Source organism: Myxocyprinus asiaticus, chromosome 42 (genome assembly GCF_019703515.2).
Source record: "Myxocyprinus asiaticus isolate MX2 ecotype Aquarium Trade chromosome 42, UBuf_Myxa_2, whole genome shotgun sequence".
Taxonomy (NCBI): Eukaryota; Metazoa; Chordata; class Actinopteri; order Cypriniformes; family Catostomidae; genus Myxocyprinus; species Myxocyprinus asiaticus.
In genome coordinates, this window is record NC_059385.1 from 12,507,440 (window position 1) to 12,526,071 (window position 18,632).

At 36.3% G+C, this 18,632-nt stretch overlaps 1 protein-coding gene across 1 annotated transcript in view; it reads left to right on the forward strand.

The window, feature by feature from the left end:
• LOC127432281 (uncharacterized) overlaps window positions 1-17,614 on the forward strand; it is a 130,434-nt gene extending 112,820 nt beyond the window's left edge. The window contains exons 13-19 of the mRNA XM_051683181.1: window positions 3,121-3,261; window positions 5,792-5,937; window positions 8,791-8,982; window positions 12,196-12,338; window positions 12,605-12,819; window positions 15,698-16,431; window positions 17,156-17,614. Coding sequence (XP_051539141.1) covers window positions 3,121-3,261; window positions 5,792-5,937; window positions 8,791-8,982; window positions 12,196-12,338; window positions 12,605-12,819; window positions 15,698-16,431; window positions 17,156-17,214 — 1,630 coding nt within the window. The 3' untranslated portion in view covers window positions 17,215-17,614. The remainder of the gene's footprint in view (window positions 1-3,120; window positions 3,262-5,791; window positions 5,938-8,790; window positions 8,983-12,195; window positions 12,339-12,604; window positions 12,820-15,697; window positions 16,432-17,155) is intronic.
• The last annotated feature ends 1,018 nt before the right edge of the window (window positions 17,615-18,632 follow it).

Genomic DNA, 18,632 nt, shown 5'->3' on the forward strand with positions numbered 1-18,632 from the left:
TTGCCATATCAGGAAAGTTTGCAGCAATCCCATTCAGAGTATGTCAAACACCGAATGTCTCATCTGAAAGAAAGCTATTTACTTGCCTCACACAATACACTTAAGAGTGCAGAAAGAAACAAAATCAGGTTTGACAAATCTGTGTCCAATTCCTCCCTAGAGGTTGGTGACCGTGTATTGGTGAGAAATGTCAGTCTATGCGACAAGCACAAGTTGGCAGACAAGTGGGAGTCTGAGGTTTATGTAGTGGTGAAGCAAGCTGTTGATTTAACCAGTTTACACTGTTCATCCTGAAAACAAGGATGGTCCTCTTCACACTCTTCACAGGGATCTTTTGCTCCCTTGTTGATTCTTGGCAGTACCTGAAGTTTCATCTCCTGCTTCATACAAACCTACTTTGAGTAGGTTTGTCAGAACCATGGTGTTCAAGAATCTGATGATGACTCTCTCTCTGATTCAAAAGGTGAAATTTCTCACTGGTAGTGTGATGATACCCCAGTTGCGGAAGCAATATGATTCTCTACAGTTCATGAAATCCGCAAACCAAGTGAAACTGTGGGTTTCCCACCTGCTGCTGAATCAGCTGGTCCAATTCACCTAGATGAAGAAACTTTGGAAGGAATTTAAAATGAAGACTAACCTGTTGATACTCCAGATGAAATCTTACCTGTTGATGCTCCAGGAATCCCTAAAATGAGTGATATACCTGATGTAAATCTAACTGATGCTGAAAGAAAATGACCTGTTCAGTAAGATGAAGTTGAAATAGAATGTGTTGCTGAATCTCTGAATATCCCTGTTGAAGGAAATGAACAAAAGTAAGAAACTGAAAAGAGAGAGAATCCAGATGATACTCTCAGATGATCTGTTTGGCAGAGGGAGAGACCTGAAAGACTTACTTATTCTCAGTTTGGGAACCCTCTGATACATGTTGTTCAGTTGTTGTTTCAAGGGTTTAAAACTGCCCTTGTTAAGTGCCTTGGTGGTGTTGAGGATCTGGGTGCTCTTCCCATCATGTCCAATGGTTCACAAAAAGTGGTGACCAATCAGCCACTTAGAACATGCAATGGGACTTGTATAGTTTCAGGAGGGAAGTGTGTAACCCAAGTTAAATAATGATCATTTATTAATATTAAAATTCATATCTTTGATATCAATATCACATTTTATAACATATATACATAAATATAGAACCCATCATCAAAATTATATTCAGGTTGATTCAAGCCTTAAGTTAATGAGTGATCTAGCCAATCAGAGCCTTGCATAGTTGGCTACGCCCTCAGAGTGCACTGAGAGAGATGCACAGATTAGAAGAGACACGGAGAGTGAAGGAGGAAGAAAACTTTGATCTGAACATGAGTGTGTAACTTAGAAATACTGCATAGTGTTTTAAACCTTTGAAACTGTACAGAAGCATGTCAAAACTGTTCAAAATGTTGTTATATCGCATGATCCAGTGTTAACCTTGTTGGACACTGCCAAATTTATATTTTGACTTGGTGAGTTTATTTTCAATTTAATTCATCTTTAAATTGAATAATAACACAACAGATCTTTCAACTGCCAGATAATGTTTTATTTGTTTAATTACAGGGTTTATGTTCCTTTTCACATTGTATTTTGAAGATTATCTGTTTGTAAATGTGGCCATAGTTGAACCGCGTGGTTTGTTACTTGTTCACTGCAGCTCATTGACACCATTGTTGGTCAAATGTACCTGTATAAAAGAAAAGAGAAGTGAATACAGAGGTAAACGAATGTAATCGGTTACTTAATATGAATAATTGTACATGTGTAAATATGTTTCATTTGCCTCTTATGGTTGCATATATTGATGTGAATTGAATATTGATAAACCATTAAATGCATACTCTGGCCTGTGACAAGGCCAGGTTTTTTTCTTGAGCTGGATTTTCCTATTTGATGGCGAGCCTCCCGAATACAACGCTAAAAACAAAAGAGAGACAACGAACCTAAAGAAACGGACAGTATCTTCCCTTACTTACCCTCCTGACCACTTTTCTTTCCCAAAGTAAGAGACTTGCATCACAGAGACTAACTTTCCTCTTTCTCTAATTGGACTGAAATATATCTGGTTTCAAATTCAAGAGAATAGAAAATTGATCAGTACCTTATTTGATATGAACTTGAATCACTGATTGTTTGTGATCACATACAAGAATTGATTGAGAAGAATTAATTCATTTGAATACATTTGAAGATTCTTTTAAGAGATTATTTGAGATTTTTCCATTAAAATGTTGAATACCAGTATATACAGAGAGAAAAATGTAATGTGTGAACCCAGGTTAAATAATTGAGGTTTTATTTAGCATTATTGTGTTTGTTACTGTATGTCACTGTACATTTCATTTCAATTATTTTTATTACATCTAAAATCAAACTTAATACCTAAAGTACTTTCAGTAAAAAGACATTTAATCCTTCACCTATAAATCCTGTGTCTGTCTGTTATTGCTCAGCAAACTTGCTACCTCTTTCCTCATGCCTTTATATTCTTCTGGTATTTTCACTGGTCCATTAGTCAAGTACCCGTTACAATTGCAACACCTTATGCAACAATATACCAGTTGTTTGTGATTCAAGGTCATTCTCAACATTGCCCACTGAAATCTGTTCAAAAAGCCAACTTTAACCAAACAGCAGTGGATATTAGTGGATCTCTAAAAGTGAAACAAGGAGTAAAAATACGAAAACCATGTGTCTTATGACTTCCTGCTGGCAAAATCAACACTCTAAGGAACTCTAAACTTCCTGAAGGCCTGTATGCATCTGAAGTAACAGTGTTTTTGGCAGTCCTGTACATGCAATTTTGAGCATGGCTGCACAGGCAGGGCTGCTCAGAGCTGTAGAGTAAAAATAGCCAGAGAAATGACAGAGGCAAGAAAAGCCACATAGCCAGGCATATATGAAGTGGAATAGGGCAACTGGGCTGATGAGTATGTCAGGGAATTCGGTTGATATGCAGGACATCTCCACCCTACCCGCCCTCTCTCTCTCTCTCTCTCTCTCTCTGCCACTGGTCCCATTGCTTTTGCCCCTCCAGACTCAAAAGAGCTCCATACAGTAACTTGTATAATTACTCCTGTTACCCAGCCCAGTACAGCCTCTCATTTTGCACAGACCTCCTCTAGTACATAAGACACTTGCCAGCATCTCTTTCCTCTCCAGCCTCAGGACAAGTGACAGCTGGATTGATCCAGTTTACAATTCTCTACTGGATAAAGAACTCCTAAGGTACTGTAAGATCAACTGTACATCAATATTGTGCTATATAACAATCTTTGTTTAACTCCCGGTTGGAAATGTGACAATGCATCAATGAGTTTGGATAAAATTAAAGTTGGATAGCTGCTAATGCAATTCTTCCAGTAACTGTGGAAGAAACAATTATTATATAAAGGAAAAATTTCATACAAGATTTGATGCTTTATCATGTATGTAAGGCAAATCATTAGTTTTATGAGTTCATGTATGCCTTGCTATTAAACCACATCATTAAAAGTGCTTTTTGATAAGTGAATTTATTGCATGGTATGTACTGTAAAAAAAATCTGTAATTTAAATGGGAAAATAATGTTAAAATGCTACATAAAAAAAAAGGTAATTGGTTAACAGGTGTTTAAACATGTGCGTTAAAAATGATTTTATATTTAACGAGACAATACATGTAATTTCACAGTAAAATATTGTAAAATATATATATATATATATATATATAATGTATTTTTTATATGTATTTTATTTTTATTTATTTATTTTTTTTAGATTAAAAAACAGTATGATTAACGTAATTTTTTATTTATTTATTTATATAATATTATGTTTAACAAGAGAATACTGTACATATACTTTTACAGCAAACTATTGTCATAATCGGGCTTTCCCAGAAGTTCACACTGCCAGTATTTTTCAGTAAATTTAAAAAAAAAAAAATTTTTTTTATTTTTTTACAATGAATGAGTAGTTGACATGTAATGCAATGTGACATGCTAAACTCCATCTAAACCTATTTTTATACATTTACATCTACATTTTACACTATGCATGCAGTTTTATGACTATATAAAGAAAGAGAGCATATATTTAGGGGTTCAAGCCTGAAGGGCTAGAAACCCTGTTGTTTTTGTCAGGATTTTTATAATTTTTCTGCCCTAAAACTGATCGTGCAGACCAAACCGTAAGGCCTAGAGACTTGAAACTTTCAGAGATGGTAGTGCTCCAGCTGGCTAGCCATATGCATGGAATCGGCCCATAGGTGGCGCTAAAGTGAACAAATAACATTTTGGGCCATAACCCTTGAACCGTAAGGGCTAGAAACAAAATTATTTTTTTGCCAGTGATTCCTTGCATCATAGCGAATATTTTAAGGTTCTGCCCCCTCGTTTTCCTGCTATTTTGGATTGTTTGAAAAAAATTCAAAACGAACTCATCCTAGGCCGTTCACCCGATCAGAACCAAACCAGTACAGAAAGATTCAGCAGAGTCCCAATATGAAAGGTTATCAAAGAAATTTCAAACTTTTGATGTATTGTCAAACGGTACGCCAAAACGTACACAGTGGGCGTGGCCACTTTTACTAAAACGGTTATAATTTTTGAACAGATTGAGAAATTATCACTAAATTTGGTATAGGGTCATTCTGAGAAAAAAATAAAAAATTTTTTTTTTTGCATCTGCATCTTGGTGGCACTATAATAATTAAAAATCAAAAAATTGCATGTCGTTGGTCCGATCGACATGCAATTTTGCATGCAGTGTTTTTGTCCAAGGTGCCATCAAGGTCTATGAGGACATTGGCATATCTTGAAAAACATGGCCACCATCAACCAATCAGCTTTTAGCAACTGTTTGACAAGGTTGAAAAAAGGCGTATCGAAACTAAACGTGGCAGGGCTATTTGTCTTTTGGCCAGAGACAAATGTGCAAAATTTGAAAAATATTGGCCACCGGAAAGTGCTATCTCATTTTAAATGCATGTAAATCGATGTATATATGGAGGTCTTTCACAAAGAAAAACGTTATTCATATCATATGATAGACCCCCTCTTTCTGAACAACTTTTCCTCAAGAACCATTGGTGTGAATAAAACAAACTAGTCCTTGGCTGTTCGCCCGATTGGAACCAAACCAGTGCAGAAAGGTTCTATGGAGTCCCAATATTAATAATTAAAAAATTTGAACTTTCGATTCATCATAGCAAAGGTACGCCAGAACATACATAGGGGGCGTTGCCACTTTTACTAAAACAGTTATAACTCTAAAAAGAATGAGATTTTATCAACAGATTTGGTCCACGTATGTATGGGGTCAGACAGCAGTGGATATTAGTGGATCTCTAAAAGTGAAACAAGGAGTAAAAATACGAAAACCATGTGTCTTATGACTTCCTGCTGGCAAAATCAACACTCTAAGGAACTCTAAACTTCCTGAAGGCCTGTATGCATCTGAAGTAACAGTGTTTTTGGCAGTCCTGTACATGCACTTTTGAGCATGGCTGCACAGGCAGGGCTGCTCAGAGCTGTAGAGTAAAAATAGCCAGAGAAATGACAGAGGCAAGAAAAGCCACATAGCCAGGCATATATGAAGTGGAATAGGGCAACTGGGCTGATGAGTATGTCAGGGAATTCGGTTGATATGCAGGACATCTCCACCCTACCCGCCCCCTCTCTCTCTCTCTCTCTCTGCCACTGGTCCCATTGCTTTTGCCCCTCCAGACTCAAAAGAGCTCCATACAGTAACTTGTATAATTACTCCTGTTACCCAGCCCAGTACAGCCTCTCATTTTGCACAGACCTCCTCTAGTACATAAGACACTTGCCAGCATCTCTTTCCTCTCCAGCCTCAGGACAAGTGACAGCTGGATTGATCCAGTTTACAATTCTCTACTGGATAAAGAACTCCTAAGGTACTGTAAGATCAACTGTACATCAATATTGTGCTATATAACAATCTTTGTTTAACTCCCGGTTGGAAATGTGACAATGCATCAATGAGTTTGGATAAAATTAAAGTTGGATAGCTGCTAATGCAATTCTTCCAGTAACTGTGGAAGAAACAATTATTATATAAAGGAAAAATTTCATACAAGATTTGATGCTTTATCATGTATGTAAGGCAAATCATTAGTTTTATGAGTTCATGTATGCCTTGCTATTAAACCACATCATTAAAAGTGCTTTTTGATAAGTGAAGTTATTGCATGGTATGTACTGTAAAAAAAATCTGTAATTTAAATGGGAAAATAATGTTAAAATGCTACATAAAAAAAAGGTAATTGGTTAACAGGTGTTTAAACGTGCGTTAAAAATGATTTTATATTTAACGAGACAATACATGTAATTTCACAGTAAAATATTGTAAAAAAAAAAAAAAATATATATATATATATATATATATATATATAATGTATTTTTTATATATATTTTATTTTTATTTATTTATTTTTTTTAGATTAAAAACAGTATGATTAACATATTTTTTTATTTATTTATTTATATAATATTATGTTTAACAAGAGAATACTGTACATATACTTTTACAGCAAACTATTGTCATAATCGGGCTTTCCCAGAAGTTCACACTGCCAGTATTTTTCAGTAAATTAAAAAAAAAAAATTTTTTTTTTTTTTTTTTTTTACAATGAAAGAGTAGTTGACATGTAATGCAATGTGACATGCTAAACTCCATCTAAACCTATTTTTATACATTTACATCTACATTTTACACTATGCATGCAGTTTTATGACTATATAAAGAAAGAGAGCATATATTTAGGGGTTCAAGCCTGAAGGGCTAGAAACCCTGTTGTTTTTGTCAGGATTTTTATAATTTTTCTGCCCTAAAACTGATCGTGCAGACCAAACCGTAAGGCCTAGAGACTTGAAACTTTCAGAGATGGTAGTGCTCCAGCTGGCTAGCCATATGCATGGAATCGGCCCATAGGTGGCGCTAAAGTGAACAAATAACATTTTGGGCCATAACCCTTGAACCGGAAGGGCTAGAAACAAAGTTATTTTTTGCCAGTGATTCCTTGCATCATGGCGCATATTTTAAGGTTCTGCCCCCTCGTTTTCCTGCTATTTTGGATTGTTTGAAAAAAATTCAAAACAAACTCATCCTAGGCCGTTCACCCGATCAGAACCAAACCAGTACAGAAAGATTCAGCAGAGTCCCAATATGAAAGGTTATCAAAGAAATTTCGAACTTTTGATGTATTGTCAAACGGTACGCCAAAACGTACACAGTGGGCGTGGCCACTTTTACTAAAACGGTTATAATTTTTGAACAGATTGAGAAATTATCACTAAATTTGGTATAGGGTCATTCTGAGAAAAAAATAAAAAATTTTTTTTTTTGCATCTGCATCTTGGTGGCACTATAATAATTAAAAATCAAAAAATTGCATGTCGTTGGTCCGATCGATATGCAATTTTGCATGCAGTGTTTTTGTCCAAGGTGCCATCAAGGTCTATGAGGATATTCGCATATCTTGAAAAACATGGCCACCATCAACCAATCAGCTTTTAGCAACTGTTTGACAAGGTTGAAAAAAGGCGTATCGAAACTAAACGTGGCAGGGCTATTTGTCTTTTGACCAGAGACAAATGTGCAAAATTTGAAAAATATTGGCCACCGGAAAGTGCTATCTCATTTTAAATGCATGTAAATCGATTTATATATGGAGGTCTTTCACAAAGAAAAACGTTATTCATATCATATGATAGACCCCCTCTTTCTGAACAACTTTTCCTCAAGAACCATTGGTGTGAATAAAACAAACTAGTCCTTGGCTGTTCGCCCGATTGGAACCAAACCAGTGCAGAAAGGTTCTCTGGAGTCCCAATATTAATAATTAAAAAGTTTGAACTTTCGATTCATCATAGCAAAGGTATGCCAGAACATACATAGGGGGCATGGCCACTTTTACTAAAACAGTTATAACTCTAAAAAGAATGAAATTTTATCAACAGATTTGGTCCACATATGTATGGGGTCATTCTGAGGACACACAAAAAAAATTGCATATCTCTAAAAACATGGCCGCCATTGACCAATCAACTTTTAGAAGCTATTTTGAACAAGCCCTAGGCCTTTCATCCGATTGGAAACAAATCAGTGCAGAAAGGTCATCTGGAGTCCCAATCTCAATAATTATCAAAAAAAGTTTGAATTTTCGATGCATAAAGTGGTGGTGGCCACTTTTTCTTAAATGTTTAAAACTTTTGAACAGAATGAGATATCATCACCAAATTTAAAACATGTATGTAGCAGGACTGATGACACTTGAAAAAAAAAAAATGGGGTAAATCTGCCTCTTGGTGGTGCTATAACAGTCAGAAATGTAAAAAATACCATATCTCTGTGCTACCTTACCTGATGTTTTTGAAAATTAAGGCACTTTAACATGGTTTTTGTTACAAACAGACTGTCTAATTAATACTTTATATCTGTTACATATGTACTTAAAGGACCTTTAAGGCTTGAACCGCTGCTTGCAGATTTATTAAATATTTGTTCATTCAAAAATTAATTTGTTATACCCACAAGACCATTTAAAATGAATAAATAATACCAAATAGGTTATTAATGGTTAAAAAAATCTCCTTTAAACAGTGAACATTAATTAACCTAAAATCTTGATGTTGGGAAAAAAAGTTAATTGACATGTTGTGTCAACTACCCATATGCATAACATCACAGAAAAAAATCAGCCAAGTTGACCAAAAATAGATTTTGTTTCTGTTGTCAATTGCTGTTCCACAGTTGCCAGCATGTCTATTGCTAGAACAGCCGCCCAAGCGATGCTCTCCGATGCCCTACTGAGGGACAGTAATGTGGACAATCGCATCAGACACCTGGAGCTGGAATTGCCCTTGGATAAAGTCATCAAGTTTGTGTCTGTGGGCCTGCCTCTCCTTCTGGTGTCCATGGCCTTTGCCAGAGAGATTTCTATCGGTTAGCAGCTCTATTCCTCTACTTGGTGTTTTGCAAGAAACACTGGCACTGCAGTAATTCCATGAACCCTTGAGTTAATTGACTGACCATTAGCTTGAGGGCTCAACTGATGCAATGTTGTATGCAATTAGTGTTAATTTAAGTTGACTATCTCTGACTCTGAGGTAGGCTAACTGATTAGTAGGGGGATCCATTATAAAATTGAGAGTTAAGCATCTGTTAACCCTCATGTTCTGTTGAAAATTACTTAAGTATTTTTGTTTGGAGGCCTAGAGACCCCAATGATGTGCCTTCAGTATGTGTAAAAACCTGGTCTCATAGAATCATGCTACTATACCTATATTTTGATAATGGATTCTAAATGGCTTGTTGTATGTATAGTGACAGTTTCCTGTTGATATGAACACTAGAGGCACTAAAACGATGATCTTTATTCCCATTCATGCAAAGGTGTAAAATGGCAAATTATCAATTTATAAACTTACTTTTTGCCCTGTTTCTCACACAGTGCAATCTTATGGCATCTAAGCACTTTTACTATCGTGCATGACTTGTAAGATGATGCATTTTAACATTTGCAATTAAAAATACAAGCTTGTTTGGTCATGATTAAGTTGCACGGTTGCTCAAATAATAAGGCACTGTACTTGGAATGCAAAGGATTGGGTACAAGGCCTAAAGAACATGCGAGTCAACATGTGAGCCGAAAGTGTCATGGAAGCTCAACAAAATGATGTGGTTGCTTCAGAAACTTAGATTTTCATGTCAAATTAGCTTTTTATGACACTCAGTTAGGGTTAGGTTTAAGGTTTAGGGTAGAGAGGTAGGTTTTTGATTATATAAAACTTTGAAAACCTTATCTTTTTGGGAGAAAATGTAACTCGCTTTTAACACCACATAGTGGACATTTCACCTCAGAACTGCTGCGATACATGTAATGAACCGCAGTTTGCAAAAATGTCACCACAGTCACAGTTTCCCTTCAAAACATTTTTGAATGTTTTTTTTTAATCAAACCCAGCGAGCAGATATTATTGAAGCTTGAAACCTCATATCACGCATTTTTCAGAAATGTTATAGTTACCCAATATTAAGTTGTTTCTGTTTGGGGTAAATTTGACCCTGGCAAAAAACATTGTAGTAAAAAAGTAAATAAAAAAAATAAACAATTAATTGTCAGAAATTAACTGCTAGAATTTGTGTACCTGTCAGAGAATCTTTGGATGTGAAAATTAATTGCAGTTATTCATAACCTTGGGCCTCCCCAAACGAAAGTAACAAAATATATTTTCAGACAACTTTTGAAGCGTGAAGACATGTTGAAATAAACAGTTAATAATCAGTTCTCTTATGATTAGAAAAAGTCATGAATATTCAGCCAGATTCGTCATTGTTAACTATGTTTTTTGAGTCATTTAAAAGGGCCTGTTAGAGGTCTCAGGCCCCTAACAGGCCATGTTTTAATGATTATTGGCCATATAATTTGTCATTTATTTGACATATCTAACCAATTGAAATTATTTTAAGGCAGAAGTCTTTAGTAACTGAACACAAAATGGCTGTGACTAGAACGGTGCAGGTGCCAAGTCTGGGTTACATTGCTGGAGGAAAGTTGGCTATAAATGCCACTAACTTGAGCCATCTTGCCAACATTGCATTAGAGTGAGCTGCCTGTTTTGTGTAGGCAGCTGACTTTAAGGTTGCAATCAGTTCCTCTGGAGATGGTTTGCAATCAGCTCACACAGATGTTAATTGGCATGAGGATGATTCAGAGAGACGTGTAGAGATGACAAGAGTCTGTAATTACAATCAGCCTGCTCTCTTTCCCAGCTCTCTATTTCAGACTAACGAGAGGATATGCTAATTAAACCCAGAGACGTGCAAGGCAAGCAGACAGTGATTCGCGCTGGCTCAGAGTAGGGTCTGACAACACTCTGGTTATTTGCTTAGAAATTATCAACACAAACTTTACAGTGGAAGCAGTAAAATGATGCCACATGGTAATGCAGTTTGCAAACAGAAATGAACAATACATTGGGGTCCAAAAGTCTGAGACCACTAGTGAAACTGCTTCTATTTTACATCCTTTTCTAATCATCCTTTTGCTTAAATGGCAGCATGCACTCAAGCTGGTGTGGACTCCACAAGTTCCACAAGAACCATGTTTTCCCAGTATGATCTGAGAATTCTTGTGTGCTTCAGTGGAAGCAAGGAAATATGACCTTTTTGCCTTCACATGGTCAATATCACAGATGTATTTACAGTACCACCGCTCCCTACATGCATATTACGCAGTCTGCGTAGGGCACCAACTCCTTAGAGGGCACCAGAAACTCTAGGCTGCCCTTCCTCGCACGCTGAACTTTATTCAAGGATCTGATAGTAGTCGCAGAAAAAAGGACAATTGCAGCTTGTACCACGTCAGATTATCACCTTAAACACCTTTTTTTTGGGGTGGGGGCTTTTTTATCAATAAACGAGGGGACAAAACGAAATTATTTTTTGTGGAAAACAACATGGTCACAAATGCTCTCGACTGAACTTTACTTGTATTGAACCTAGATTATTCCTTTGTTTACTTTTTCATTTTCGTCATAGCTTTGCTTTGTATAAAAAAAATAAAAATAAATTTATCCTAATTTTTTATTTTTATTTTCATATCCAGGTTAAAAAAAAAAATAAAAAAATAAAAAAAAAATCCTAGATTTTCATTGTGATCTCAGACTATTAGACCCCACTGTATATTTATTTGCAGACAAAGACTGAAACTTTTTGACAACTTGACATGCAATGCCTATTAATATAGCTCCTGGTTTTGCATCATATAATTTGGAGAGATGTTCTATGGAGCTCAGTTGTCCATAACAGTCGTGGGTGTGGGGTGTCATGTTCATTCAGTAAATTAGAGGTTGACTGCAGGTTTTGGAGGGTGACACAGATGTTTAAGGGGTCCATATAAAGCATGGTTTGGCCTTCTCTCAGCAGTTGGGACACACCCTCTTGTCCAGGCAGCAAAATCCTACACAGAAGGAGGGAGTTTTCCTAACTGCCTCAGTGGTTTCACCATCTGTATGCATGGAAAAAAAATCTACAATTATTACAGACATGTCACCCAGCTCTTGCCCGGCTTTTCTACTTATACACCATCAAACGATGATAGAACATTATAATTTAGAGCTCAGCATTTTCATTCTTTCAGTGTCTTCCTTCTAGGCCCACAGATAAGCTGCTTTCCTCCCAACAACTTCACAGCAAAGCAAGCAACATATGTAGATACATACTGCTGGGACTCACTCATGCACCATGAGTTTGACACGGATGGGAACTTTGAAGAACATTCACTGTGGGTACATAGCGTAAGTAAAAACAAACTCCTTAGCTAAATCACAAATCCCATAGGAAAGAAAAATCACAAATGAGACAGTACAATTACACTCTTCAGACAGCAATGAGATTAAATGAAGAGTTGAAAGTAGAAACTTTTGTTTGAGTTTTTTTTTACTTTATGAGAGAAGCACTAGTTTTAGCAACTGGAATATTGATAGCACCATGTAATCTACAATAAGATCTAAAGTAAACAGTTCTCATGACAGGGCAACTGTTTTCGGTCTTGCATGTACAGATGTTTCCATATTCCTTATTGGTCATGGCCATGATGATGTACATACCTGCTTTGATCTGGCGTTACTTGGCCGTACCCAGCCTGAGCTCTGACCTGCTCTTCATCATCGATGAGTTGGACAAGTCTTACAACCGTTCTGTCCGCCTGGCGCAGACCATCCTAGAGCTTAAAGAGAGATCAGACAACCCACTGCAGTTTCAAGCTGAGCTTGACAGGTGTACTGTATGTGCTATTATGAACCATGTTGGGGAGTAACAGAATACATGTAATGGGATTACATATTTAAAATACAAAATATAAGTAACTGTATTCCACTATAGTTACAGTTTAAATCATTGGTATTTATTTATTAATAAATTATTATATTTATTGGTAGTTACATTCAAAAATTATTTTGATTACTGAAGAGATTACTTTGCATTTGATTGTCATTTGTTTCATTTAATATTTAGTCCTTTCAGATGGAAAACATTTATTCATATAAATGATGTGATCCAAAGTGCATTTGAACAGTGGTGAATCACTTTCTTATGATGTGTTTTGACTGTTTTTTTTAACCAGTCATTAAAAAAAAAAAAAAAAAAAAAATTTGTTGCACTTTATTCTATTTTGAATACTATTATGATGCTAGTGATACTTTGTAATACAGCACTTTTCATACCACTGTCTTCTAAGATGATTCGCTTATGTTTTCCTCTCTTGTAAGTCGCTTTGGATAAAAGCGTCTGCCAAATGAATAAATGTAAATGTAAATGTAAATGTGTTACATTCATACGAGCAGACAGAGAAGTAAGTCTGAAGTAAGTTTGGAGCACAAGAAATAGAAATAAACCTTGAAGAAGTAAATTGTCAGCTTTACGCTAAGCTAAAATGCTATTTCTAGCCATTTTACATGCACATGTTACTAGGCACGATCATATTTCTTTATCAAGAAAATTCACGTTGGATCATAAATTCTTTTTTCTAGTAAGACCTTTGATATTAGGGCAAAAATCGTATTCTTGATAATAATTTTTTTATTGTTTTCCTTGAAAATATCTAAAAATCCTTAAAACAAGATCAATTTGATTTATCTTGTTTTAGAAACAACACTGCATAAGATATTTAGGTTTTTCAGAGAATGTATTTTTAACATGTGTATTTTGTCTTACTGTACTGTCAGAGTTTTTATAGTCAAAACAAGTGAAAAAATCTACCAGTGCTGAAGAAGTAATCCAAAGTATTTAGAATATGTTACTGACCTTGAGTAATCTAACGGAATATGTTAGAAATGACATTTTACAGCATGTATTCTGTAATCTGTAGTGGAATACATTTCAAAAGTAATCCCCCCAACCCTGATTGTGAATATTGTTATTATTTTTGTGGTTCTCAACTGGTGGGTCATGACCGAAAATGGGTTGCAGATCTTTTCTGTCAAAAAAGCAATATAAAATACAAATAATAAAATGCAACTTTATAAGAATAGATATTGAGGATAGCAAATTAAATAAGCTTATCATCTTCAAAATTGGAGGAGAAATGCTTCCCATATCTTTTGTTGTTCAGGTCGAAGGCCATGCCTTTATTCAAACTCTACAATATTTTTGCGCAAATTTATTTCAATATATTTACATTTCTCATTTCCATTTCAAATTTAATTTGTCACTCAGTAAAAGCTTGCCAAATTAGTTGGATGCCATGTTGGAATGGACATGTTGGCATGTTTGCATGACATGCATTCATCCTTGACAACCATGAACAAAACTATGCAAAACAAAAGATATACAGTATATGAGCTATAGAAGTCCGTTACCTGACCCAAGCCCAATGGGACAAACCGTTGGGTTTCGGGCCAGGATCAGGTCAGTTTTGCAAGTATAACTTTGTGACCGGTTTGTGTTTATTAAAAAATGATGCGCTTGAATAGACGAGATACAGTAGGGGCTGTTCTCATTCAAGGTACTTTTTGCATGCATCTGCTCTGCTTTTAATTGTTTTTCTATGTAAACACACGTTGGATGGATGTCCGTTGCACCGCGTTTGCTGTTTTTCAGCATCTTGCGCAGAAAAGTCAAATAACTTTTTATAAAATGCATCTCGAGACACCTGCTTTCAGTTGCATTCGTTGTGCTGTATCTAGCTTTTTAGTGCAGGTATAACAAAGATCTGATGTTCTGAACAAGTTCAGGTTGCAAAGGGGACTTCATGTGGCTGTTACACATGATTTCAGGTTGTTCTTCACCAAGCAAAGTTTCAGCACTTGATAAACAGTAAGCCTATGTATTTTCCCTTTTACTTTTGTGCGCCGAGGGGCTGCCATGCATTGTTTTTTTATTTTTTTATTTTATCCCCTTTTCTCCCCAATTTGGCATGCCCAATTCCCACTGCTTACTAGGCCTTACCTCAATCCGGATGGCAGGGGACAAGTCAGTTGCCTCCGCTTCTGAGATAGTTAATCCGCGCGTATTATCACGTGGCTCGCTGTGCATGACACCGCAGAGACTCACAGCATGTGGAGGTCCATGCTATTCTCTGCGATCCACGCACAACTTACCACGTGCCCCATTGAGAGCGAGAACCACTAATTGCGACCACTAGGAGGTTACCCCATGTGACTCTACCCTCCCTAGAAACCGGGCCAATTTGGTTGCTTAGGAGACCTGGCTGGAGTCACTCAGCACACCCTGGATTTGAACTCACGACTCCAGGGGTGGTAGTCAGCGTCAATACTTGCTAAGCTACCCAGGCCCCCTACAGTGCATTGTTAAAACCATGTAAATTAATTGTTACTTTACCGTCACTTAAATAAAATACAGCATATTACAAGTTTACTTGCTTGGAGGAGAGCAATTTTGAGTTCGAGTTGGGTTCAGGCTTAAGATTTGACAGTACTGGTCGGGTTGGGTCACACAGTCTTGGGTACAGGCATGGTTCAGGCTACAACTTAAGGCCAGTGCAGACCTATAATGGGTTATAGGTTTAGTCACAAAACCAGTTGAGAACCACTTTTTATTAAAATTTTTTTTTTTTTTTTTTTTTTTTATAAGTGTGGGCTTTAAAAACTTGGTGGAACCAAAGGTCAATTAATTAATTTTGTGTTTGTCTCTTTAGTGCCAAGCGCAAGCAGTATTTTGAGTATCCCCTGCTGGAGAGATACATGCAGTGCAAGCATGGCTCATACTTCTTGGTCAGCATGATCTTCTTACGAGGTTTCCTGTTGCTGACCTTCATGTCCACATCTTGCCTGTACCTGGTCTACTTCCACCTCTCCGCCTTCCTACAGGATGAATTCAGCTGTTTTGTACGCACTGGGCTCCTTCGTGACCAGCCCTGGGTGCCTGAGCTAGTTCAGTGTAAAATGACTGGCCTGCTTGTGTTCCAGGTCATTAGCGTAGCTAACGGTGCCATCTATGTGCTCCTGGCTCCTATTGTTCTTTTTAGTCTGCTGCGTTTGTTCTGCTGGGACATGACCTTCCTCTCACTTTATGAGGTTCTGCCTGCACTGGGGCTCATCAGCGGTCAGAAACTAGGCTGCCCACTTAACGACCTAAACGTGCTGTTACTCTTCCTACGCGCCAATGTAGCACATCTGCGTTCGTATGGGCGCCTGAGGGCCATGTGCTCCCTGGCACCTCCTAGACTGAAGGGTGGCAAGGGCATGCTGACAGAGGAGCAGGCTGAAGAGGCGGCTGAGGCTGCTGAGGAGCTGGAGGAGGAAATTAGGGAGGCAAGAGAAGAGGGAAAGCTTAATCTAGTGGACATCATGACAGTGCTGGGAATGGTAAAAGGAAATGCACTGAACTGCCAAGAGCAACACCCTCTGGTGGAGGAAGATATGACACATGGTACAGTCACTCTGATCTATGTACTTTAACATATCATGCTCGTTGGCATTTTCATGGCTATCATATGGGATGTTAAGAAATTAATAAAATAAGGTTCCTGTGCACAATGTTGACCATTCATCTAAAGATCTGATAAATTATGCATATGATGCTGGAAACTAGTATTTTATGTCCCTACTGTATCTGTGAAGATATTATTACGCACAGGGCCCAGAAGGACTTCCAGTGTGGCATTTCTTGAATATTAAATGCATTTAGATTTGAAATTATTCCATACTACCCGCTTAGGCCACATCAACACTAATGCATTTTTGTTTGAAACACACTGATTTAGCTATTTTGCCTCTCATTCACACTAGAATGTTGTCCTCCACCAGAAACTGAGCATTTAGAAAACTCTCACTATTACAGCATATAGTTAAAAAAAACGACGACACATTAGGAAAATCAAAACATTAGTGTGTATGTGGCCTTCGAAATGCTGTCAGTGTTTAGGCTCACCTACATTACAAAAATTTTACATATGAAACAACCTTATCAGTTGTAATGGAGGCTTTAAAAAAAACTAACATTTTATAGTTTATACTGTAAGCTACATTTTAAGTTTATAGACTAACATCCGCATTATGCACTTTTTACATAAAAAATTTTACTTAAAAAAAAAAAAAAAAAAAATTAGGACTAAAAATATATGCCACTAACAGCACTCTCTGTCTTTTTACAGAGCCTAACCACCAAGGGTACCATGATTTGAAGGAGACTACAACATGTTGTTTTGCCTAAAGCAACAATCAATGGAATGAGCCAGCACTGTCATACTCTAGAGGGCCCTAGAACAGCTAAATCTCTTTCATGAAGTAAAATCTGAAGACAGTGACTATAGTATACTCTATTATAAAGCATCCAATAGCTATAACTCATCTTTATAGTACAGAATCAGTAAAGTAATATATGGATCAGAAACAATTCGGATGGATCTCTCATACAAGCACCTCAGGAATAAAAGTTCCAAAGTCTATACTGACTTTTTGAAAAAGCCTCCAATAGGAAGTATCCTTAAACTTGAGGATTTTAATATCTTTATTTATTCTTTTAATTCTTGTTATGTGATATTGGTGGATACTTTACTGAACATGACCTTCTTGCTTTAGGCTGGAATCTGTACTTGACTTTTTATTCTCTTTTATAATAAAGTGTATGCGTTTGTATTTTAATGTTGTTTTTATTCATTTCCACACATTCAAAATGAATTGTGTAATGTTTAACAAAACTTTATTAAAAAAAAAAAAAAATTATTTATTTTTTTTTTATAAAAAGATTACTCAATTCAATGGAATTTTTTAATGAAACTTAAATGCGTAAATCTTATTTTATTTGTATTTCTTTCTTTTTTTTATATATTTTTTTAGTGCATTACAGTGGATTTTAAAGGGATAGTTTACCCAAAAATGTACATTCTCACAAAATTTACTCACCCTCATGCCATCCTAAACTCACATGACTTTCTTCTGATGTTTAAAGGACTTAATTTTTGGTCTGTTTCTCACCAAAAGCTGTTATACTGGTTCAGAAGACATGGATTAAACCACTTGAGTCTTTTGGATTATGGAGCTTTAAATTTTTGGTCCCCGTTGACTTGCATTATATGGACAAAAACACTTGATTCTTCAAGCACCTTAATAAATTCTTCAAAATATTTTCGTTTGTGTTCAGCAGAAGACAGAAAGTTATACAGTACAAGTTTGGGATAGCAGGGTGAGTAAATGATGAGCTAATTATAATTTTTGGTTGAACAATCCCTTTAAATGAACAAAATTGTTTCCCAGACTTGAGCTGTCTTATACAAATCACAGCACCAAAGATACAACATCAAATTACAGACTGACTCAAGATGTGGCATGCTATTTTTAACTAATCATAATCAATTTTATACATTTTAAAATAGTAATCTTCTACTAAATGTTATATTAAATACCGAGGATCAGAAATAGAACATAATGAAGCTTTTATACCTATTGCTGTGAGGTTTTCTTGAAAAGATAACTCCATCCTGTGCCTCAAAGAAAACTTTCTTGTCCCTTTCTTGCCAGTCTTTTTGAGGTTTCTAGTCTTTTTTTTTTTTTTTTTTAAATAGTGAAGCTATCATTGCCCCACGTCTCTGTATCTTATGTTTAAACATGTTATTTTCCCCTTTCTTATAC